The following is a 26,123-nucleotide window of genomic DNA, read 5'->3' as shown; positions in this document are numbered from 1 at the left end:
CATTTGTTATGATTGGAGTTATTTCTTCTCAATTTCCATTTTATATAAACTATATAAGATTTATATGGTTTGTGATTATATATGAAATAGAGAGGGGGGGGGGACTTTCTGCAAAAAAGCACGTTCTTGTATACAAGTTTTTCTGCAACTGCCTATAGATGTTTTACTAAATACACTCCAAATATTTCAGTTTCCAAACTCCATTGGCATTTGAAATGAAATATGATGCCATGCTAAAATCCTTATAATTTGTAGATCGTCTTTTCATGTCAACCTTTTCTTTTCAGCCATATAGCTACACGTTTGGAAGCCATTCAAAAACAACTTAGAGCGGAGTTGAACATTTCTCAAGAATATTGTTAGATTGACTATGACAAATACCTTGCTTTCCAATTAACTAATCAAAATTTTGTCATTGCCTTTCTTAGCATGAGAATATGTGTATTCTAATAAACTTGGCCCATTTCTTAGGTTATGCTCAATATGCTTTCGTTGCAGGCAGGCAAATCTTTCTTTGTTTCGTTACAATGAATTTATGTTACTTTGCAAGTATTACCAAAGTGCCAATTTCAAGAACGAATCAAGGACTTTACCTTTACGTGATTATCATCCCTACCAAAGTAAGTTGGATCTTAGGGACAACATATTTTTTTTTCCTATCCATTAGTTTACTTAGAATCATAGCTAGCCATTTCTTTTTGGAGCAAATTAAGAAAACATTAGAAGGGGGCTGAACATTATCTGAAGATTGTTAGATTCCACATGACAAATGCCTTCCTTTCCAATTTAAAACAATCAAAAGAAATCCAAAATCTCTATGCCTTTCTTAGCCCAAGAGAATAGTTATTCTTTAGCTATTTTTTTAGGTTATGCTCTGTATCCTTTTTCTTTTGAGTAGACTGACATCTCGCTTTTTGACTACAATAACTTTTGATTTGTACTACCAAAATGCCAAATAAGACTCCTTGTTTATACACAAAGGAAAAAAAAGCATACGTTCCCAAATTCATATCATTCTTGAACAGCTATTCTTTCAAATTCATATAATTCTAGAATTTGCTAGCTCATATAAACCGCATCCTCTATACTACAAAAGAAAGAAAGAAAAAGAAAACAGCATAGTTTCTGAAATTTGGAACAACTCTCAAAATTTTTTTGATAAGAAAACTGATTCTTGAGAAATTTGATTGAGCATCATGGCAGAGAGTGTCGTAGGTTTTTTGATTAAACAGCTCTCAACCTTGCTTTCCCAAGAGATCACACTTTTGGGGGGGCTTAAATCAGATGTTCAATTCATCAATGATGAACTCGGGAGCATGAAGGCTTTCCTCAGAGAAGCTGAAGCAAAGGAAGACAATAATGATTCTCAACTCCAAGAATGGCTAAAGCAGGTTCGAGAAGTTGCTTATGATACAGAGGATGTTCTCGATGATTTTACCTTCCGCTTTGCTCGTGGTTACATGGATGGATTCTGTGGCAAGGTTGGAAAGATCTATAACTCAATGAAGAATCTGAAAGCTCGCCATCAAATTTCTTTGGAGATAAAAGACATCAAGGCCAGAGTTGGAGAGATTTCAGCGAGGCATCAGAGGTACCAGTCCCTATATGGTACTCAAGAAAGGGGCTTCATCTCTTCCCGTCAGGTGAATGCAGATTTTGACATTCGTGCTCAATCACTCTTCATTGAAGAAGCTCAACTTGTTGGGATTGATAAGCCAAAAGCAGAGCTCATCTCAAAAATCCTTGATGACCATTCCCAATTGAAAGTAGTTTCGGTTGTGGGAATGGGGGGACTCGGGAAGACTACCCTGGTGAAAAAAGTCTACGATGATGCTGCAGTGAAGAAACAATTTCAGAGCCATGCCTGGATAACTGTTTCTCAAAATTTTCAGTTCAGCGTCATCATCAAGAACCTGATCCAACAATTGTACAACGAAATCAGACAGCCGGTCCCTCCCCAAGTGGAATCCATGGATGTTCTTACGCTGAGTGAATTTGTCAAAGACTTCCTCCAAGAAAGAAGGTACATTATTGTCCTTGATGATGTCTGGAGTATAGATGCCTGGGAAGCTATCAAATGTGTATTGCCTGACTGCAATATCACTAGTCGTGTTGTGTTGACAACACGAATAGCTGATGTAGCTTCTGCGTCTTGTTTAGGATCACTTGACTTCATCTATAAGATGAAGCCTCTTACTGATAAAGAGTCTTGGACTCTATTTTGCAATAGAACATTTCAGAGCAATGACTGTCCTCCAAATCTGGAAGAAGTTGCTAAAAAATTATTGAAAAAATGTGAGGGCCTACCGCTTGCAATTGTTGCAATAGGTGGTGTTTTGGCTCTGAAGGACATGGAAAAGACAGATGAATGGGAGATGATTCTTCATGGTTTTGGCGGCGAGGCAGATGGCAGTGGTAAGCTTGACAGGATTAAAAGGGTACTCTTACTTAGCTACAATGATTTGCCTTACTATCTTAAAAGCTGCCTATTATATCTAAGCATCTACCCTGAAGATTATCCAATTGATGTGGATGATATACTTCTGAAATGGATTGCACTAGGATTTGTAGAAGAGAAAGAAAGAATAACATCCACTGATATTGCTATGAGATATATGAAAGAACTCATCAACAGAAGCTTAATCCAAGTTAAATCCTCATTTGCCGATGGCAGATTGGAAACATGTGGTCTCCATGATTTTCTACGTGAAATCATTGTTTCAAAATCCAAAGAGCAGGACTTCACGACTGTGGCCACCAGATATTACACAAGATGGCCTACAAAAGTTCGACACCTAGCAATCCACAACTTCATTGATAATCCACAAGAATTTAGTGGCTTAAAGTGTCTTCGGTCTGTGGCAATATTTGGGTATGAAGATCCTTTCACAACTACATTTTTGTCCGAGTTCTTAAGTGGTGATCCCAAGTTGCTAAAGGTGTTGGATTTGCATGGAGCTGAATTGGACAACATCCCAAAGCAAGTCTTCAAACTATTTCATCTCAGGTATCTTAATCTCAGTGGAACTGGAGTTAAAATTATTCCAAAATCTATTGGGAAGCTTCAAAACCTTGAAGTTATAGATCTGATAGGAACGAATGTAACAGAGTTGCCTGCGGATATTCTAAATCTAAGAAAACTCCGTTGTCTTTGCTTAGGTGGAGTGGGTGATTATTCAAATGAGTATGCAGTTTGGGGCTGCAAATCTCCAGATGGAATTGGAAAGCTTGTTTGTTTGGAGGATTTGTTTGGTATAGAAGCAGACAGTGATAAAATAGTAAGGGAGATTGGAAAGCTAACGCAATTGCGACAATTAGCCATCACAAAGCTGAGAAGAGAAGATGGAAAAGAGTTGCTGTCCTCCCTCTTGAGGCTGACCAACCTTCAAAAATTGGTCATCTCCTGTATTAAAGAAGATGAGATCCTTGATCTCCAACATTCCGTCTCTCCAAAACTTGGATTCCTCACATCTCTGTTGTTGAAGGGGCGTTTAGAGAGAGTACCGCAATGGGTGACATCACTTCAATCCTTGAGAATCTTACAGTTGGACAATAGTAGGTTGAGAGAAGATGAGAATGTAACAGGCTCCCTCGGACATTTGCCCAATCTGGTATCACTTACTCTCTATCGTGCTTATGAAGGGGAGACACTGTGTTTCGAGGTTGGAGGATTTCAAAAACTCCAGCACTTAGAGCTTGTGCAATTAACAAGACTGAAATGGGTGAGAGTGGAAGAGGAATCAATGGCTACTCTCAGAAATCTGCAATTAATGGGTTGTAAACTGATGCAGGAGTTGCCTTCAGGCATCCAAAACTTGACCGGACTTCAATTTCTTGGGTTCTTTGATATGTCTGATGAGCTAATGCAGAAAGTACAAAATTTAGATCAACAAAGTGAAGATTATCAGACAATTTCTCATATCCCTCAAGTTTTCACTGGTCACTGGATTGATGGTCATTGGGAAGGCACGTTCCTCTAAGAGAAGAGAAGCTAAGAGACAACTCTTTGCAGCTTTCAACATTAATTGATATTCAGTCAACTCATCTCTTGTATAAGTCTCAGGTTGCTTACTAGCTTTTCCCTTTATTTCATTGAGTTCTCGTTTACTTTTTCCTTTCTACTGCTTACTACATTTGTATCAAATCATATCATGAAATAGCTACAATCACCTTCAATTCCTCGAAATAGTTTTTTATAGTTGGCTCCATCAAACTTGCTCTTCATTAAGTAATTTTGAAGTGTATGAAGCAGTTAGTGAAATTAGTTTGGATGTATAACACCTTTTGAAGTCCAAAGTCCAGACTTGAAGGTTGTCATGGCAAAATAAGGGATTTCGCAAAAGTAAGGAGTTCTCATGGCTTCTACTTTTTCAAACCTCTTGGAAATTATGATCATTCCTTTTCATGTTTTGGTATTTACGTGGTCTTTTGAGTTTTTGCCTTCATCACCTTTGGCATTTCTCTTCGTTCTTCCTGTGTTTGATATGTTTTGTTTTTGGTTGCAAATTGTTGTTTCCTTTGGTCGTTTGTTTTAGCTGTACTTGTTGTAGTACTTCTGCAACAACGGCCAACTATACTTGTTATGGTGCTTGTGTTCTTGGACTTGAAATGTATAAACTCCATTTCATCATGATGTAAGATCTTCATCTGATTTTACCCCAAAGGGCCAAGCAATGTGATTGAGAACACGCCATTAATGCATGCTGGGATGTTTTCCAAAATTGAATTTGAATCCTCCCCCGATTTTTGAAGTAAATAACTCTAAGCAATTCTTTGTCATTATCACAACACAGAAACTTGACAGGGTTGCAATGAACACAGTTTGGAACATGTTTTTCATTTCATGCGATTCAGATACCACAGGCTATGTAAAGTAAAACTGATGGAAGAGTTACCTTTGGGTTCACTCTACAATATATCTATTGAGCAAATGATCCCAAACTTCAATGGGCTGTCCATAACCAAAGGTAATTTGGGCGGGATGGATTTAATATATCTATTGAGCTAATGCACAAAATGAGGGTAATGGTGGCAAATGATCCCAAACTTCAATCGGCTGTCTATTTTGCTCAAGTTGTGGAGTCTCTGGCTCAGAACCAAAAGGTAAAGAAGCCAAACAGCCACTGACAAAAAAACTTCAGAATCTTCCATTAGATTCTGGCTCTAGTTGTTTTAATAAACTTGTTCTTATTTTTTCATGCATACAAGTCGTATTACCTGTTCTTACAGACAAATCCCCACCCTTTTCATTTTTTTTGTAGATTTGCAGGTCGTCATACACGTTAATTTATCTGTACGAGCATGTGTATAAACTAAAATACCAGACTTAAACTATTACCAGGTTCTCCAAAGTCATCGGCCGCATCTTTCCTCTCCAAACTGTTGCCAAGTTCCTCCTCTGTACTTACAGATATTCTCCTCTTCTTAGCTAACATATTCTCATCCAAACTTTCAGAACCTTCAGCATTTAGAATACTCAAAGATCTGACATACTGCAAAGCATATTTAATCGTACAACTGGTCAACATCTCACAGAACATAAACGCAACTTGAATTAACTTATTTAGTTTTACATACACAACAAGGTATGTAAGAAAATGTACTGCAATTACAGGTAACAAGACACCAAGCTGATTTCTACACTTTACACCTTTTAGATGCAAGCAGGTTTCCCATTGAGATAGTTCAGATATATGAAATTGGATGAATCAATCAGATCATCTATAAAAAAAAGAAAAAGAAAAAAGAAAAGATGGTGAAGAAATATCATGCATGCTGATTCTGCACAAGTTCAGTAGCATAAGTATATAAAAGCCATAGGCTATTATCTTCAAGAATTACATTTCATTAAACTGCAATTTCTCTACTAATAATCATATCGAACAATTATGTCAGAATTGCTCCCAAACTCGAGTATTCTGCCCCTGGACCATCTGTTGTACAATAAATTTCTGATTATCCTTGTGCTAATTGTCACTCTTTTAACCAAGATTTCATAAATTAATACAGCTATCAAGATAGAACCGGGTTAGCAAAAAAGTTGTAGAAAGAAGCATTGTTCTAAGATCAGAAGTGCTAAAAGTCAATCAAATTTTGAAAAAAAATTAATGAAAAGAAAAAGTAAAGAATGACGATAGATCACCACCAGCTAGCCAGACTCACTTCATTTCTCCACCATTTTCCAAGAGAAAACAGTTTACATAGAATAGCCAGTAAGAAAAGATTATCTATATTTGACACATAATTCTATTATCTCCATAGGAGGATTCAGAGGGATTCTCATCTTTAAAAGTCAATAGTTCGATTTGGTAGCAGATATTTCTGTTCTCATGGAATTCTTCAGGTTTCAATCAGCAATCAGGATATAAAAGTCTTCTATAGCTGCAACTGATGGAAGTAGAAGAATACAGATAGTTATTGATGCATATGAAAATAACATGAGATTTGGAGAATATGCAAGGTTGTCCACTGTAGGAGTGATGTATCAGATCTCTATGTTCGCAGTTTGAAAAGGAGAACTGGTACAAAATAGTATCCCCATGGACGCAACGGTTTCTAAATTTCTTCTTCCCTACTTCTGTTCTAATTTTCTGCACCAATTGTATCCTAGAGCCCTATTTAGTGCACAAATTCAGCAACTCAATATTCCAACAACATAGAGCATGCTTCAAGCTTAAGACCCATGCCCAGATAACAAAGCACTTCCCCAGCTTTTAAAATCCATTAGAAGTACACTAAAATAGCTTCTGACTTACACAAGCTGCTGATCAGTAAAAATGTCCTGAACTCTTTTAACTAATAGTCCTAAAAGCAGCAAACTCATTCACACAAAATTTGAACACAAGCTTTTAACACTGAATGTTATTTGACAGAGGGGAAGACAGGTTGAACTCTTACTTTCACATTGGTGTATATTCAAGGACGGGAAAAGAAACTACCACATGCAATGGAAGATGAGAGTAAAATGTCAGGAAGAAAGCCACATATGACACAAAGGTTTAGGACATCACTTCCAAGACAAAGATGCATAAAAAATTCACCAGTGAATAACTTAAATAACTCCTTCATGGATGGCCTAACAAACCTGGGTCTGTGGGGTGTGTGTACAATAGTACATGCAATATGTACTGGGCTTCAGCTCAGCCCTGGGGACCAGAATATCTTATGACAGGAAATTGAGGTGATGAATCCCAACATTCCAATTAAAAGCCCTTCCAACAAAGTCAACGAATAAGCCTATGGTCTCAAACAATGGCTGAAGTGTCCTCCACTGTCAGTTTACCCAATACCCATAAGCTACTAAAGCACCATAAATTTTAAGTCTACTGAAATATGTAGAATTTAAATTTTTAATAAATAATCGAGATCCTAAAAAGATTACCCATTCTTCAAAGTGGGTAAATTGGATCTTCAGTCAAGTTCCCAAGAATATTAAAATTTACTCTTCCCTTAAACTCTTCATTGGTTGCATCAGTCGTGAATATTGATGGCATTCATAAAAAACGAATGGAACGCATAATGTATCAATATATCAACATCAGTTTGAAGCCCTAAGAAAACATTCAGCACACACAGCTTGCAAGCACCAGATGCACACCTCCCCATTCTCCAAGTTGGTTTATCGTTTGCCTTCCCTTTGCTACGAGAGAGGTCCAAGAAATAAAAACGATACAGGCTTTGGAGAGGACTTCAAATATAACTGAAACTCATTCATTTCTTTCACATAGTGATAAGCCTCAGCAACGCTTGGCCTCTGGTGTAAATATATCCAAAAACAATTCCAAACAAGTTGTCTGCCACAAGATTTTAAGCTAACTCTAAATTGTCCACTTGTTATTTGGGCCCTAGAAGAGTAGAACATCTCATGCCTATACAAGTCCCTTTAGGTATGAATGAAAGACAATTATCTAAAGCTGCTGCAATGGAGAATGCCTTTTTGATATTAAAAGCAAACTGAAGCTTATATATCTATTTCTTGAGAACTCAAAATAGGTGATTGGCAATCAGCTATATATTTCATGCATATAATATCTGATGTCTCAAATGCTGAACAAAATTGGACTACTGGTCTTCTCCTTCCAGAAATATGATCACTTAAGACCATGTCATTCTTTAGAGAAATATAATGATACACTTAGTAAATTGCTTTTATATTTAAAAAATTTTTCTTGCGGCAGAAAATATTGCATATCATCTATCTATTGTTTATGATTTATTTTCAAAGAAAACAATGCAAAGGTTCTGTATTAGTAAGGTGAATTTGTGCTTAACCTGTATCAGTTATGTGCTCAAGCTTAAGCTAAGGTTACTATGTATCCATAAACCTCTTCAAATTCAAGGAAATTGGTAAGTCATATATATATATATATATATATTCTGGAAAGCTGTGAGTGATTAACCAGTGCTGCATTTTGGATGTCGGATCATGTCATTTACTCAAGAAGGCACAGCAGACTTAAGCAGTCACTTGATTGAACCAAGCGACAAATGACAGTGTGTAAGCAAAACATGCTGAATAAGACTTGTAAACAAGGACTAAACCATACTAATCTGTGACCCAAAAATGCACAGGCTACAAATAAATGGATGAAGTAGAAGATCATATGAAAAAAAAAATTGAAGCCAGCTACTAGACTCAGATGTTAATAACCTATCGGCAGGATAATTGACATCTTATCCTTCTGTTTGTCTGCAAACTGAAATCTTAATCAAGTTTAGAACCCAAAAATCATCAATGTTTTTCCTAGACTAAGTTCAACAGATGGAAATAGTGTTGCGTCCATAATTTTGCCATTATTCTCACAAATGAAGACCATTAGTATTACACTTCATTTCCAAAAAGTTATCATGTTTAAAACGGTAAACAACTTTAGTTTGTTTGTTTTTCCCCCATCAACACCTATTGCATTTGAACAACACAACATGCCTGTGCCTACCTTCTGCATAGCTCACCCAGTTCTCCAAACTTCATCAGTTTTATCAATTTGTTGCCATCCCATTTGCTGTTTACTTATGCTTAATCATTCAAACATCTATTCCATAAAATTGCTACTCTTCATCTTAAACCAAAACAATTACAATTACAGATGCAAACACATTACACCGGTAATTCAAGCCCGCTATAGTCTTATTCACTTACAAAAACCCCAAGTTCCCAACCTTGCCCAGAATTTAAGAATCCCATAAAACCAAGTTCACTAAACCAATTTAACTGTCCTGATTCTGAAGTCAGCATGAATTTTCTTTATGTCTAAAATTTCCTTATTGTGACATTATTCCAAAGAACTGACAAGAGACAAAACCAGCAGAATTCATTACCTTTTCAAAAATTGACATGGCTTCTTTTGTTGCACTCTTCTCCCTCTCTACATAACAAAGGAAGCATTTTTATCAATCACCACACTGCCCGGACTATCCTAAACAATCAAATTGAAATTTTTCAAAAAACCCAGAAGCAAATTACATAAATAAATGCCAATAAAGTACAAAAATAACAAAAAAAAACATAACGTTCTGGACAGAAGAGATGGGATGAGAGGCCTTACTGATGGGGCAGGTGATGAGGAATCCGGAGTGGGAATGACTGAGGAGAGAAAAAGAGGCGTTGTAGTCAAAACGAGGAATGGTGGTCACAACAGAGTGCTGCTCCCAGGGTCTCAGCTCCTCCTTGGTTTTCAGTTCCAATTCTTTTGTTTTTTCTTCTGTTTTTGCTGTCACAAAATTTTCAGCCACTCTTTTTTGAGTCTATCGGTGTTTCATTCCCAGTATTATGTGCAATCTGTATGGCAAAGGATATTTATATTTATATTTCGCCCCCTGTTTTGTATGGCAAATGAGGATTTATACCCTAGTTCTTCCACTTACTTTACTGATAAAATGTGATTTATACTAAATGATTTAGGCCTTGTTTGATAATCCAATTTAACACTTAAACTTAATGGATTCAGATCTGAACATCTTCAGATGCATTTGATAACCAAAAATAGAATGTCTAAATTAACTAAGTGGCATTGAATTTTTTACACAAAACTTGAAATATTAAATTTGAAGTCTGAATCGGTTAAGCTATTAAATTGCTAAGTACTAAATGTGACACATTTGAGTGTATATCAAAATAAAATATTAAATTTAAAGTCTGAATCCATTAATTTATTGAATTGTTAAGTACTAAATGTAATATATTTGAGTGTATATCACATTAAATGATAAATGAATAACTTATCACCTATTTTTTGGAGCAAGTTTTACCTGGGAAATTTAGTGTCATTTTATTTTTTGAAGCCATTTTTGCCTAGAAAATTCAGTGTCATTTAATTAATTCAGATGTACAATTTTTTGGTTATCAAATGCATTTGAACATGTTAATATCTAAATCCATTAACTTTAAGTGTTAAATTGAGTTATCAAATAGGGGTTAATACTTAACAATTCAACAACTTAATTTAATGGAATTCAGACTTCAAACTTCAATTTTCAAACTTTAATTTTATCAAATGCACTCTCCTTTTACCCAAATTCTACCAAACAGGATTTTTCTACATATTACCACCCTCACAATTTACAAAGTCATTTTAACAATTGAATCTATTAACCGATGTCAGTCGGTTTGGACCATTATGTGATATCAAAGGTGAAAAAAATCACATGTGTGCACAAAAATAAAACCAAAAAAAGGTGTAGATTTTTCTTTTGGAAAAAGGGAGAATTGTAGTTTTAGTCTCCAATTTTTAGATTAAGCGCTAAATTAGTCTTTAATGTTCCGATCAAAATAAATTTGGTTCTCAAAGTTTTTGGTAGTAGGTACATTCTACAATGACGAAAACTCAACAATGACTAATAGTCAAAATTTAATTATTGTTATTTAACAATTTTGACTTTGTACTTTTGGATTGAAATTTTAATCATTTTAGTTGCTTAAGTTTTCACATAGTGATATTGAGGGTATTAGGGCAAAATAGACGCGAATCACAATGCAATTGTCTTAAATTGGTACTAGCAATTCTAATTAAACTTTTTTATTTTTTACTTCATTTATTCATGCCACTAATGTCTCATATACTTCTTCCCTTTGGTATACTTGGTCTCAAACTTAGTATTATATATGTAATTATTGTTTTATCCCTTTCTTACTCATTTTGAGAGGGAATTTTGAGAGGGAAACGGATTAGCATGAAAATCTGAGGCAATCCTTCTAGGACTATCAATGGGGCTGAGCCAGTTTGAACTCGGCTCCGAGAAAAAGTCTAATGAGTCTAACCTTCATTGAGTTGGATTGAAATTGGATCTAAATATTAGCTCCAAATTAAATGTGAGCAGAGTTTGGGCCTTATTAGGGTCAAACCCGATATAGGCTCAACCCTTTAATATGCATATATATATATAATATTCATATTTTGATATATATAATTATATATCTAAATATATAATATTCATATTTTGATATATATAATTATATATCTAAATATATAATACTAATACTTATGAGTTATTTGTCAAAATATATTAATATATATATATACGTAATATTACATATACAAAATTATGTCAAAAGATTTAGAAGGACAAATCTTAGTATGAGCAAATTCAGGACCTTTGAAGATATATTAACTATTGATCATGTTTTATTTCTATTTTCCATGTACATTGAATTAATTGGATATATTATTGTTGAAAAATTCTTGGTTTATATACTTTTTAATGAATTGTAACCGATTCTTGTATAGTTTTAATGTTGTGGTCCTATGGATATTAAATTAGTTTAAAACTTAATAATTATAGTAATTACATTAAGGAAATTAAGGAGTTATAAATGAGTTTGAGTTAAGTCCGAATTAAACTCACAATCTGAATATTTTGTGAGTCAAGTACGAGTTTCATATTTATCAATCCAAAACTCATAATTCTAAATCCAAAAGTGGTACTAACTACTAACTATAAAAGCGGACCTGAGTTTGTTAAACCTCGATTCATATGGCCCAATTGACAGGCCTAAGTCCTTCCCTTCTTTTGATTTAAATTAAATTAAATTTAAACCTATAGTTTAGTACTCATATTCCTTTGTACCTAAACAACCTTTTGACCTTTGAAAAAAATTACCCAAAATACTACAAGTTATCTTCACCTAGATTAGAATTATTTCAAGTAATATCTTGAAAGTCGAGGCACATAATCGATTTTGTTGTCTAGGTTCTATTTTTCTTTTTTAGTTTTTTATTCTAATTGTAAAAAAAAGGTTCTAATCGCAATACTACTATGATTGATCACGGAAGTATATTGTTTGGATTGCATTTTCTGGAAGGGTATATTGTAATACTTTTTTAGATATGATATATATAAAATAAAAAGTTCATTGAAAAATGTATCAAGGAAATATTTCCAAAAAACATGGGAATTTTGTCCAGAGAATGGCAATCCAAAAAAAGCTAGTATATTGGCATACTACTGCAAATTGACCTCTTTTCTGCAAATATATTATTTTTGATAACTTAAACTATCCAAAAAAATCTCTAATCAAAATATTGAATTGTTATGTTCAAACTTGTAACATCATGTTTCTAATAAAACAAACAAAATAATGAAAAAGATCAATCTTTAAAAATATTACCTATGGAAGATAAAAGCAATTGACAAAATTCAAGAATTCTTCCAGACTTGTGGTTTTCAAATATCATTGATTTCCTCCAGTTTCATGTGATCTAGTAGGCCTTTGCAATTTTAATCTTTTGCCATTGCTAGAAAATGTACAATGGTAGGGAAAGAACGGTTTTGGTCTTGAAGAAAGAGGCAAAGGAACTCTTTTATAGCAATTGTGAAGCCTTAGGGCAATTGCAATAGTTAACAAATGGGCTACATTGCCTTTTTACACAATAAAAAGAAGAGAAAGAGTGTGTGAGGCCTTTTTTTTCGTGAATGGTAATATTATTTGCCTTTTGAAAACTCCAAAATTTGGGAAAGAATGGTTTCAACTTTCCTTCTCTCATTTGTTGCTATTAAGAGAACTCCAATAGGCACCGCTTTGTTACACAATATGAAGGGTTGTTTTTAGGTTCGTCTTATTGTTTGCATTGTAAGTATTGAACCTGTAGTTAAAACTCTACTAGATTTTGATTAGTTAGGATTTACAATATGTTCATGCGTTCTTGATTATTGGGTTTCTTTCTGTGCATCATAAGTCATGATTCTGATAAAAAGATTTAGTTCGATTACTTTTGAGGCTATAGGTACGCAAGTTTTAGTAGGGTTTAATGAAGAAACATTTTCTTTTTAATTGAGATTGGTAGTTCAAAAAATTGATGAAAAAAATTTAAGCCTGGCATGAATGGAAGTTATTCAAACATTTCTCTTCTTTCCATTTTTTAAATGAAGTTCTTTCTTTGCATGTAAACAAAGAAAAAAAAAGTTCAAGAGGTATGTTTACGATTGTTTAAAAAATCAATTCAAAGGTGTTATTCTTTTTGAGAAACTGCCGAGAGGCAGATAGTGAAATTAGGACGAACGCAGGTTTTTGGATTCCCTATGTTTAGCTGCTGCCAAAACGATCCTTAAATATTTTTTGACAAAAAAAAAAACTTTTGCTCTCATAAATTTGTGATTTTGTACTTGAGGAAACAGTTAATAATTGACGGGAAAATTAACTTGGGTTACTGGAGCGCATTTAGGTATCTTGTTATGAATTGGAGTTATTTTTCTTATTTCCATTCTCTACTATAAAACTATTAGATTTATATTGGTTATGTGATTATATATGAAATAGAGAGAAGGAGGGGGGACTTTCTGCAAAAAAGCAAGTTCTTGTATACAAGTTTATATCTGCAACTGCCTATAGATGTTTTAGCTAATACTCAAATATTTAGTTTCCAAACTCCATTGGCATTTGAAATGAAATATGAATGCTAAAATCCTTATATTTGTAGATCGTCTTTTCAATGGGTCAAATTTTTTTAGGCCGTTTAATTTAGCATATTAGCTACACCGTTTGGAAGCAATTGCAAACCACATTAGAAGCGGGAGTTTGACTTTCTCAAGAATATTGTTAGATTGACTATGACAAATACCTTGTTTCCAAGTTTAACTAATAAATTTTGTCATTGCCTTCTTAGCATGAGATATGTGTATTTAATAAACTTGGCCATTTTTAGGTTATGCTCATATGCCTTTCGTTGCAGGCAGTGCAAATTCTTTTTTGTTTCGTTACACATGATTTATGTTTACTTTGCAAGTATTGACAAGTGCAATTTCAAGAAGGAATCAAGGATTTACCTTTACGTATTATATCCTTACAAAGTAGTTGGATTTAGGGAAATATATTTTTTTTTTCTAAATCCTTTAGTTTTACTTAGAACAATAGCTATCGAGCTCATTTTCTTTGAGAGAAATTAAGAAAAACATTAGAAGGGGGCTGACATTATTGAAGATGTTTAGATTCACATAAAATGCTTCTTTCCAATTTAACAATAAAGAAATTCCAAATCTCTATGCCATTTTTAGCCAAGAGAATAGTTATTCCTTTAGCTTTTTTTTAGGTTTGCTCTGTATCCTTTTCTTTTGAGTAGACTGACATTATCGCTTTTGACTAGCAATAATTTTGATTTGTTACTACCAAAATGCCAAATAAACTCTTGGTTTATAACAAAAGGGAAAAAAAAGATACGTTCGCAAATTCATATCATTTGAAAGCTATTCTTTCAATTCATATATTAGGACTTTGCTAGCTCATTATACCGGCATCTATATAACTACAAAAGAAAAAAGAAAGAAAAAAGCATAGTTTCTGAAATTGGGAAAATCTGAAAATTTTTTATGATAAGAACTGATTCTTGAGAAATTTGATTGAGCATCATGGCAGAGAGTGTCGTAGGTTTTTTGATTAAACAGCTCTCAACCTTGCTTTCCCAAGAGATCACACTTTTGGGGGGGCTTAAATCAGATGTTCAATTCATCAATGATGAACTCGGGAGCATGAAGGCTTTCCTCAGAGAAGCTGAAGCAAAGGAAGACAATAATGATTCTCAACTCCAAGAATGGCTAAAGCAGGTTCGAGAAGTTGCTTATGATACAGAGGATGTTCTCGATGATTTTACCTTCCGCTTTGCTCGTGGTTACATGGATGGATTCTGTGGCAAGGTTGGAAAGATCTATAACTCAATGAAGAATCTGAAAGCTCGCCATCAAATTTCTTTGGAGATAAAAGACATCAAGGCCAGAGTTGGAGAGATTTCAGCGAGGCATCAGAGGTACCAGTCCCTATATGGTACTCAAGAAAGGGGCTTCATCTCTTCCCGTCAGGTGAATGCAGATTTTGACATTCGTGCTCAATCACTCTTCATTGAAGAAGCTCAACTTGTTGGGATTGATAAGCCAAAAGCAGAGCTCATCTCAAAAATCCTTGATGACCATTCCCAATTGAAAGTAGTTTCGGTTGTGGGAATGGGGGGACTCGGGAAGACTACCCTGGTGAAAAAAGTCTACGATGATGCTGCAGTGAAGAAACAATTTCAGAGCCATGCCTGGATAACTGTTTCTCAAAATTTTCAGTTCAGCGTCATCATCAAGAACCTGATCCAACAATTGTACAACGAAATCAGACAGCCGGTCCCTCCCCAAGTGGAATCCATGGATGTTCTTACGCTGAGTGAATTTGTCAAAGACTTCCTCCAAGAAAGAAGGTACATTATTGTCCTTGATGATGTCTGGAGTATAGATGCCTGGGAAGCTATCAAATGTGTATTGCCTGACTGCAATATCACTAGTCGTGTTGTGTTGACAACACGAATAGCTGATGTAGCTTCTGCGTCTTGTTTAGGATCACTTGACTTCATCTATAAGATGAAGCCTCTTACTGATAAAGAGTCTTGGACTCTATTTTGCAATAGAACATTTCAGAGCAATGACTGTCCTCCAAATCTGGAAGAAGTTGCTAAAAAATTATTGAAAAAATGTGAGGGCCTACCGCTTGCAATTGTTGCAATAGGTGGTGTTTTGGCTCTGAAGGACATGGAAAAGACAGATGAATGGGAGATGATTCTTCATGGTTTTGGCGGCGAGGCAGATGGCAGTGGTAAGCTTGACAGGATTAAAAGGGTACTCTTACTTAGCTACAATGATTTGCCTTACTATCTTAAAAGCTGCCTATTATATCTAAGCATCTACCCTGAAGATTATCCAATTGATGTGGATGATATACTTCTGAAATGGATTGCACTAGGATTTGTAGAAGAGAAAGAAAGAATAACATCCACTGATATTGCTATGAGATATATGAAAGAACTCATCAACAGAAGCTTAATCCAAGTTAAATCCTCATTTGCCGATGGCAGATTGGAAACATGTGGTCTCCATGATTTTCTACGTGAAATCATTGTTTCAAAATCCAAAGAGCAGGACTTCACGACTGTGGCCACCAGATATTACACAAGATGGCCTACAAAAGTTCGACACCTAGCAATCCACAACTTCATTGATAATCCACAAGAATTTAGTGGCTTAAAGTGTCTTCGGTCTGTGGCAATATTTGGGTATGAAGATCCTTTCACAACTACATTTTTGTCCGAGTTCTTAAGTGGTGATCCCAAGTTGCTAAAGGTGTTGGATTTGCATGGAGCTGAATTGGACAACATCCCAAAGCAAGTCTTCAAACTATTTCATCTCAGGTATCTTAATCTCAGTGGAACTGGAGTTAAAATTATTCCAAAATCTATTGGGAAGCTTCAAAACCTTGAAGTTATAGATCTGATAGGAACGAATGTAACAGAGTTGCCTGCGGATATTCTAAATCTAAGAAAACTCCGTTGTCTTTGCTTAGGTGGAGTGGGTGATTATTCAAATGAGTATGCAGTTTGGGGCTGCAAATCTCCAGATGGAATTGGAAAGCTTGTTTGTTTGGAGGATTTGTTTGGTATAGAAGCAGACAGTGATAAAATAGTAAGGGAGATTGGAAAGCTAACGCAATTGCGACAATTAGCCATCACAAAGCTGAGAAGAGAAGATGGAAAAGAGTTGCTGTCCTCCCTCTTGAGGCTGACCAACCTTCAAAAATTGGTCATCTCCTGTATTAAAGAAGATGAGATCCTTGATCTCCAACATTCCGTCTCTCCAAAACTTGGATTCCTCACATCTCTGTTGTTGAAGGGGCGTTTAGAGAGAGTACCGCAATGGGTGACATCACTTCAATCCTTGAGAATCTTACAGTTGGACAATAGTAGGTTGAGAGAAGATGAGAATGTAACAGGCTCCCTCGGACATTTGCCCAATCTGGTATCACTTACTCTCTATCGTGCTTATGAAGGGGAGACACTGTGTTTCGAGGTTGGAGGATTTCAAAAACTCCAGCACTTAGAGCTTGTGCAATTAACAAGACTGAAATGGGTGAGAGTGGAAGAGGAATCAATGGCTACTCTCAGAAATCTGCAATTAATGGGTTGTAAACTGATGCAGGAGTTGCCTTCAGGCATCCAAAACTTGACCGGACTTCAATTTCTTGGGTTCTTTGATATGTCTGATGAGCTAATGCAGAAAGTACAAAATTTAGATCAACAAAGTGAAGATTATCAGACAATTTCTCATATCCCTCAAGTTTTCACTGGTCACTGGATTGATGGTCATTGGGAAGGCACGTTCCTCTAAGAGAAGAGAAGCTAAGAGACAACTCTTTGCAGCTTTCAACATTAATTGATATTCAGTCAACTCATCTCTTGTATAAGTCTCAGGTTGCTTACTAGCTTTTCCCTTTATTTCATTGAGTTCTCGTTTACTTTTTCCTTTCTACTGCTTACTACATTTGTATCAAATCATATCATGAAATAGCTACAATCACCTTCAATTCCTCGAAATAGTTTTTTATAGTTGGCTCCATCAAACTTGCTCTTCATTAAGTAATTTTGAAGTGTATGAAGCAGTTAGTGAAATTAGTTTGGATGTATAACACCTTTTGAAGTCCAAAGTCCAGACTTGAAGGTTGTCATGGCAAAATAAGGGATTTCGCAAAAGTAAGGAGTTCTCATGGCTTCTACTTTTTCAAACCTCTTGGAAATTATGATCATTCCTTTTCATGTTTTGGTATTTACGTGGTCTTTTGAGTTTTTGCCTTCATCACCTTTGGCATTTCTCTTCGTTCTTCCTGTGTTTGATATGTTTTGTTTTTGGTTGCAAATTGTTGTTTCCTTTGGTCGTTTGTTTTAGCTGTACTTGTTGTAGTACTTCTGCAACAACGGCCAACTATACTTGTTATGGTGCTTGTGTTCTTGGACTTGAAATGTATAAACTCCATTTCATCATGATGTAAGATCTTCATCTGATTTTACCCCAAAGGGCCAAGCAATGTGATTGAGAACACGCCATTAATGCATGCTGGGATGTTTTCCAAAATTGAATTTGAATCCTCCCCCGATTTTTGAAGTAAATAACTCTAAGCAATTCTTTGTCATTATCACAACACAGAAACTTGACAGGGTTGCAATGAACACAGTTTGGAACATGTTTTTCATTTCATGCGATTCAGATACCACAGGCTATGTAAAGTAAAACTGATGGAAGAGTTACCTTTGGGTTCACTCTACAATATATCTATTGAGCAAATGATCCCAAACTTCAATGGGCTGTCCATAACCAAAGGTAATTTGGGCGGGATGGATTTTTAATATATCTATTGAGCTAATGCCACAAATGAGGGTAGTGTGGCAAATGATCCAAACTTCATCGCTGTCGTATATTTGCTCAGCAAGTTGTGGAGTCTCTGGCTCATAACCAAAAGGTAAAGAAGCCAAACAGCCACTGACAAAAAAACTTCAGAATCTTCCATTAGATTCTGGCTCTAGTTGTTTTAATAAACTTGTTCTTATTTTTTCATGCATACAAGTCGTATTACCTGTTCTTACAGACAAATCCCCACCCTTTTCATTTTTTTTGTAGATTTGCAGGTCGTCATACACGTTAATTTATCTGTACGAGCATGTGTATAAACTAAAATACCAGACTTAAACTATTACCAGGTTCTCCAAAGTCATCGGCCGCATCTTTCCTCTCCAAACTGTTGCCAAGTTCCTCCTCTGTACTTACAGATATTCTCCTCTTCTTAGCTAACATATTCTCATCCAAACTTTCAGAACCTTCAGCATTTAGAATACTCAAAGATCTGACATACTGCAAAGCATATTTAATCGTACAACTGGTCAACATCTCACAGAACATAAACGCAACTTGAATTAACTTATTTAGTTTTACATACACAACAAGGTATGTAAGAAAATGTACTGCAATTACAGGTAACAAGACACCAAGCTGATTTCTACACTTTACACCTTTTAGATGCAAGCAGGTTTCCCATTGAGATAGTTCAGATATATGAAATTGGATGAATCAATCAGATCATCTATAAAAAAAAGAAAAAGAAAAAAGAAAAGATGGTGAAGAAATATCATGCATGCTGATTCTGCACAAGTTCAGTAGCATAAGTATATAAAAGCCATAGGCTATTATCTTCAAGAATTACATTTCATTAAACTGCAATTTCTCTACTAATAATCATATCGAACAATTATGTCAGAATTGCTCCCAAACTCGAGTATTCTGCCCCTGGACCATCTGTTGTACAATAAATTTCTGATTATCCTTGTGCTAATTGTCACTCTTTTAACCAAGATTTCATAAATTAATACAGCTATCAAGATAGAACCGGGTTAGCAAAAAAGTTGTAGAAAGAAGCATTGTTCTAAGATCAGAAGTGCTAAAAGTCAATCAAATTTTGAAAAAAAATTAATGAAAAGAAAAAGTAAAGAATGACGATAGATCACCACCAGCTAGCCAGACTCACTTCATTTCTCCACCATTTTCCAAGAGAAAACAGTTTACATAGAATAGCCAGTAAGAAAAGATTATCTATATTTGACACATAATTCTATTATCTCCATAGGAGGATTCAGAGGGATTCTCATCTTTAAAAGTCAATAGTTCGATTTGGTAGCAGATATTTCTGTTCTCATGGAATTCTTCAGGTTTCAATCAGCAATCAGGATATAAAAGTCTTCTATAGCTGCAACTGATGGAAGTAGAAGAATACAGATAGTTATTGATGCATATGAAAATAACATGAGATTTGGAGAATATGCAAGGTTGTCCACTGTAGGAGTGATGTATCAGATCTCTATGTTCGCAGTTTGAAAAGGAGAACTGGTACAAAATAGTATCCCCATGGACGCAACGGTTTCTAAATTTCTTCTTCCCTACTTCTGTTCTAATTTTCTGCACCAATTGTATCCTAGAGCCCTATTTAGTGCACAAATTCAGCAACTCAATATTCCAACAACATAGAGCATGCTTCAAGCTTAAGACCCATGCCCAGATAACAAAGCACTTCCCCAGCTTTTAAAATCCATTAGAAGTACACTAAAATAGCTTCTGACTTACACAAGCTGCTGATCAGTAAAAATGTCCTGAACTCTTTTAACTAATAGTCCTAAAAGCAGCAAACTCATTCACACAAAATTTGAACACAAGCTTTTAACACTGAATGTTATTTGACAGAGGGGAAGACAGGTTGAACTCTTACTTTCACATTGGTGTATATTCAAGGACGGGAAAAGAAACTACCACATGCAATGGAAGATGAGAGTAAAATGTCAGGAAGAAAGCCACATATGACACAAAGGTTTAGGACATCACTTCCAAGACAAAGATGCATAAAAAATTCACCAGTGAATAACTTAAATAACTCCTTCATGGATGGCCTAACAAACCTGGGTCTGTGGGGTGTGTGTACAATAGTACATGCAATATGTACTGGGCTTCAGCTCAGCCCTGGGGACCAGAATATCTTATGACAGGAAATTGAGGTGATGAATCCCAACATTCCAATTAAAAGCCCTTCCAACAAAGTCAACGAATAAGCCTATGGTCTCAAACAATGGCTGAAGTGTCCTCCACTGTCAGTTTACCCAATACCCATAAGCTACTAAAGCACCATAAATTTTAAGTCTACTGAAATATGTAGAATTTAAATTTTTAATAAATAATCGAGATCCTAAAAAGATTACCCATTCTTCAAAGTGGGTAAATTGGATCTTCAGTCAAGTTCCCAAGAATATTAAAATTTACTCTTCCCTTAAACTCTTCATTGGTTGCATCAGTCGTGAATATTGATGGCATTCATAAAAAACGAATGGAACGCATAATGTATCAATATATCAACATCAGTTTGAAGCCCTAAGAAAACATTCAGCACACACAGCTTGCAAGCACCAGATGCACACCTCCCCATTCTCCAAGTTGGTTTATCGTTTGCCTTCCCTTTGCTACGAGAGAGGTCCAAGAAATAAAAACGATACAGGCTTTGGAGAGGACTTCAAATATAACTGAAACTCATTCATTTCTTTCACATAGTGATAAGCCTCAGCAACGCTTGGCCTCTGGTGTAAATATATCCAAAAACAATTCCAAACAAGTTGTCTGCCACAAGATTTTAAGCTAACTCTAAATTGTCCACTTGTTATTTGGGCCCTAGAAGAGTAGAACATCTCATGCCTATACAAGTCCCTTTAGGTATGAATGAAAGACAATTATCTAAAGCTGCTGCAATGGAGAATGCCTTTTTGATATTAAAAGCAAACTGAAGCTTATATATCTATTTCTTGAGAACTCAAAATAGGTGATTGGCAATCAGCTATATATTTCATGCATATAATATCTGATGTCTCAAATGCTGAACAAAATTGGACTACTGGTCTTCTCCTTCCAGAAATATGATCACTTAAGACCATGTCATTCTTTAGAGAAATATAATGATACACTTAGTAAACTGCTTTTATATTTAAAAAATTTTTCTTTCGGCAGAAAATATTGCATATCTTCTATCTATTGTTTATGATTTATTTTCAAAGAAAACGATGCAAAGGTTCTGTATTAGTAAGGTGAATTTGTGCTTAACCTGTATCAGTTATGTGCTCAAGCTTAAGCTAAGGTTACTATGTATCCATAAGCCTCTTCAAATTCAAGGAAATTGGTAAGTCATATATATATATATATATATATATATATTCTGGAAAGCTGTGAGTGATTAACCAGTGCTGCATTTTGGATGTCGGATCATGTCATTTACTCAAGAAGGCACAGCAGACTTAAGCAGTCACTTGATTGAACCAAGTGACAAATGACAGTGTGTAAGCAAAACATGTTGAATAAGACTTGTAAACAAGGACTAAACCATACTAATCCGTGACCCAAAAATGCACAGGCTACAAATAAATGGATGAAGTGGAAGATCATATGAAAAAAAAATTTGAAGCCAGCTACTAGACTCAGATGTTAATAACCTATCGGCAGGATAATTGACATCTTATCCTTCTGTTTGTCTGCAAACTGAAATCTTAATCAAGTTTAGAACCCAAAAATCATCAATGTTTTTCCTAGACTAAGTTCAACAGATGGAAATGGTGTTGCGTCCATAATTTTGCCATTATTCTCACAAATGAAGATCATTAGTATTACACTTCATTTCCAAAAGGTTATCACGTTTAAAACGGTAAACAACTTTAGTTAGTTTGTTTTTCCCCCATCAACACCTATTGCATTTGAACAACACAACATGCCTGTGCCTACCTTCTGCATAGCTCACCCAGTTCTCCAAACTTCATCAGTTTTATCAATTTGTTACCATCCCATTTGCTGTTTACTTATGCTTAATCATTCAAACATCTATTCCATAAAATTGCTACTCTTCATCTTAAACCAAAACAATTACAGATGCAAACACATTACACCGGTAATTCAAGCCCGCTACAGTCTTATTCACTTACAAAAACCCCAAGTTCCCAACCTTGCCCAGAATTTAAGAATCCCATAAAACCAAGTTCACTAAACCAATTTAACTGTCATGATTCTGAAGTCAGCATGAATTTTCTTTATGTCTAAAATTTCCTTATTGTGACATTATTCCAAAGAACTGACAAGAGACAAAACCAGCAGAATTCATTACCTTTTCAAAAATTGACATGGCTTCTTTTGTTGCACTCTTCTCCCTCTCTACATAACAAAGGAAGCATTTTTATCAATCACCACACTGGCCGGACCATCCCAAACAATCAAATTGAAAATTTTCAAAAAACCCAGAAACAAATTACATAAATAAATGCCAATAAAGTACAAAAATAACAAAAAAAACATAACTTTCTGGACAGAAGAGATGGGATGAGAGGCCTTACTGATGGGGCAGGTGATGAGGAATCCGGAGTGGGAATGACTGAGGAGAGAAGAAGAGGCGTTGTAGTCAAAACGAGGAATGGTGATCACAACAGAGTGCTGCTCCCAGGGCTTCAGCTCTTCCTTGGTTTTCAGTTCCAATTCTTTTGCTTTTTCTTCTGTTTTTGCTGTCACAAATTTTTCAGCCACTCTTTTTTGTGTCTATCGGTGTTTCATTCCCTGTATTATTGAGTTAATGGATTGCAATCTGTATGGCAAAGGATATTTATATTTATATTTCGCCCCCTCTTCTGTATGGCAAATGCTGATTTATACTGATAAAATGTGATTTATACTAAATGATTTAGGCCTTGTTTGATAATTCAATTTAACACTTAAATTTAATGGATTCAAATTTGAACATTTTCAGATGCATTTGATAACCAAAAGTAGAATGTCTAAATTAACTAAGTGGCATTGAATATTTTACGCAAAATTTAAAATATTAAATTTGAAGTCCGAATTAGTTAAGCTATTAAATTGCTAAGTACTAAATGTGACACATTTGAGTGTATATTAAAATGAAATATTAAATTTAAAATCTGAATCCATTAATTTATTGAATTGTTAAGTACTAAATATAATACATTTGAGTGTATATCACATTAAGTGATAAATGAATAACTTATCACCTATTTTTTGGAGCAAGTTTTACCTGAAAATTTAGTGTCATTTTATTTTTCGAAGCCAATTTTGCCTAGAAAATTCAGTGTCATTTAAGTAATTCAGATACACAATTTTTTGGTTATCAAATGCGTTTGAACATGTTAATATCTAAATCCATTAACTTTAAGTGTTAAATTGAGTTATTAAATAGGAGTTAATACTTAACAATTCAACAACTTAATTTAATGGAATTCAGACTTCAAACTTCAATTTTCAAACTTTAATTTTATTAAATGCACTCTCTTTTTACCCAAATTCTACCAAATAGGATTTTTCTACATATTAGCACCCTCACAATTTACAAAGTCATTTTAACAATTGAGGGGGCGTTTGGTAAGAGGGTATCGGATTCGGGGAATAGAATGAACCCCATAAATGGTGTTTGGTTCACTAGAATGGGAATTGAAATCTTGGAATGATTTCTAAAAATTTGAGTTTCTCCATTCCCAAGTATTTTGGTGGGTTTTGTCCGATTCCCAAGTTTGATTCCAAGAAACAAATCCAATTACAAATTATAATTATACAATGATATAATTAATATTTATATATATTATATATATTATATATTATAATATATACATATATATAATATATTATAATTATAATATTAGTATATTATATAAATATATATTATAATTATTTAGTTAAATATAATTATATTTATATAATATATATTTTAAATTTAGTAATATTATATAATAATATATCTATAATATTTATGTATATTTATAAATGCATATTATATGTGCATATAATTATAATATAAACATGTATATAATATTAATAACTTATATAATGATAATTATATTTATTATTTTAAATATAATAATATATAATAATTACTATATCTAATATTAATACGCATTATATTTATATAAAATATTAGTACAATTAATATTTATATATTATATATTTATAATTATATATTTATATTATAACATTTGTATAATTATAATTAATTATATATATAATATTTAATTTAATTAGTTACAAACTAATAATAATGATATTATTATGTTATATAATTTATATTATAATTATTTAGTTAAATATAATTATACTTATATAATATATATTATAAGTTTATTAATATTATATAATATTATATTTATAATATATATATGTATATTTATAAATGTATATTATATGTGCATATTATTATAATATATACATGTATGTAGTATTAATAAGTTATATAATTATAATTATAATTATTATTTTAAATATGATAATATATAATAATAACTATATTTAATATGTAATATATATTATATTTATATAAAATATTTGTATAATTAATATTTGTATATATTATATAATTATATTTATATTATAACATTTGTATATTTATATTTAATTATATATATAATATTTAATTTAATTAGTTACAAACTTATAATAATAATATTATTAGTTATATGTATTATATAATGTACATTAATTTATGTAATATATTTAATATTATCAATTATACTAATAATTATACATGTTTACTAATAGAAATTATTAATTAGTTAGACTAAATTTACTAATACATTTATACTAATATATTTAATTAGTGAAAATTTATTATATCTCATTTACAAAGAGCCAATAACTATCATTTACGATGTGATTTTATAATATATTTATTATATCCATTCCGAAAGAGTCGACGAACCAAACATCAACTATAGTAACGATACACATTCCAGGTAGTTGAACCAAACAACTATATTGGAATGAATGACCTCATTCCAAACCTAAGATATCCGATTCCGATGTGCGAACCAAAAGCCACCTGAATCTATTAACCGATGTCAATCGGTTTGGACCATTATGTGATATCAAAGGTGAAAAAAATCACATGTGTGCACAAAAATAAAACCAAAAAAATGTGTAGATTTTTTTTTTGGAAAAATAGAGAATTGTAGTTTTAGTCTCCAATTTTTAGATTAAGCGCTAAATTAGTCTTTAATGTTTTGATCAAAATAAATTTGGTTCTCAAAGTTTTTGGTAGTAGGTGTAAGTCCTGGTGCAACCCAAAGAGTACAAACAATTTCACAATGATGCACAAAGATATATCAAATTTAAGCACAATAAAGAAAACTTAATTAAAGAGAAAAGATAAGACTTTTGCCAACACAAAATACAAGCTTACAAGTGAGATTTTTGAGTAGAAAGATTCTTTGTTGGTTGTATAAGGGGTTGGGGAAGTTGGGTTGTGAGGTTGCTCAAGTGAAGGTTACTCT

The 26,123-nt window shown here is 33.8% G+C and overlaps 3 protein-coding genes across 3 annotated transcripts; 2 read left to right on the top strand and 1 right to left on the bottom strand.

Moving 5' to 3' along the window:
- Nucleotides 1–1,187: 1,187 nt before the first annotated feature.
- Nucleotides 1,188–4,186, top strand: LOC113758648 (disease resistance protein RPM1-like). Its single transcript, XM_027301416.1, has one exon. The coding sequence runs from the start codon at nt 1,197–1,199 to the stop codon at nt 3,978–3,980; it is 2,784 nt and encodes a 927-aa protein (XP_027157217.1). The 5' UTR covers nt 1,188–1,196; the 3' UTR covers nt 3,981–4,186.
- A 10,643-nt stretch (nt 4,187–14,829) lies between these two features.
- Nucleotides 14,830–17,828, top strand: LOC113758647 (disease resistance protein RPM1-like). Its single transcript, XM_027301415.1, has one exon. It carries the CDS (start codon nt 14,839–14,841, stop codon nt 17,620–17,622), a length of 2,784 nt encoding a protein of 927 aa, XP_027157216.1. The 5' UTR covers nt 14,830–14,838; the 3' UTR covers nt 17,623–17,828.
- A 918-nt stretch (nt 17,829–18,746) lies between these two features.
- On the bottom strand, nt 18,747–23,899 carry LOC113758649. Its single transcript, XM_027301417.1, has 4 exons — nt 23,882–23,899; nt 23,190–23,388; nt 22,964–23,010; nt 18,747–19,137 (listed from the first exon to the last, which is right to left on the bottom strand). Exons 1-4 carry the CDS (start codon nt 23,897–23,899, stop codon nt 18,958–18,960), a joined length of 444 nt encoding a protein of 147 aa, XP_027157218.1. The 3' UTR covers nt 18,747–18,957.
- Between the last annotated feature and the right edge of the window lie 2,224 nt (nt 23,900–26,123).

This window comes from Coffea eugenioides, unplaced genomic scaffold (genome assembly GCF_003713205.1).
Source record: "Coffea eugenioides isolate CCC68of unplaced genomic scaffold, Ceug_1.0 ScVebR1_625;HRSCAF=1331, whole genome shotgun sequence".
NCBI lineage: Eukaryota > Viridiplantae > Streptophyta > Magnoliopsida > Gentianales > Rubiaceae > Coffea > Coffea eugenioides.
This window is presented reverse-complemented; position numbering and strand designations above follow the sequence as displayed.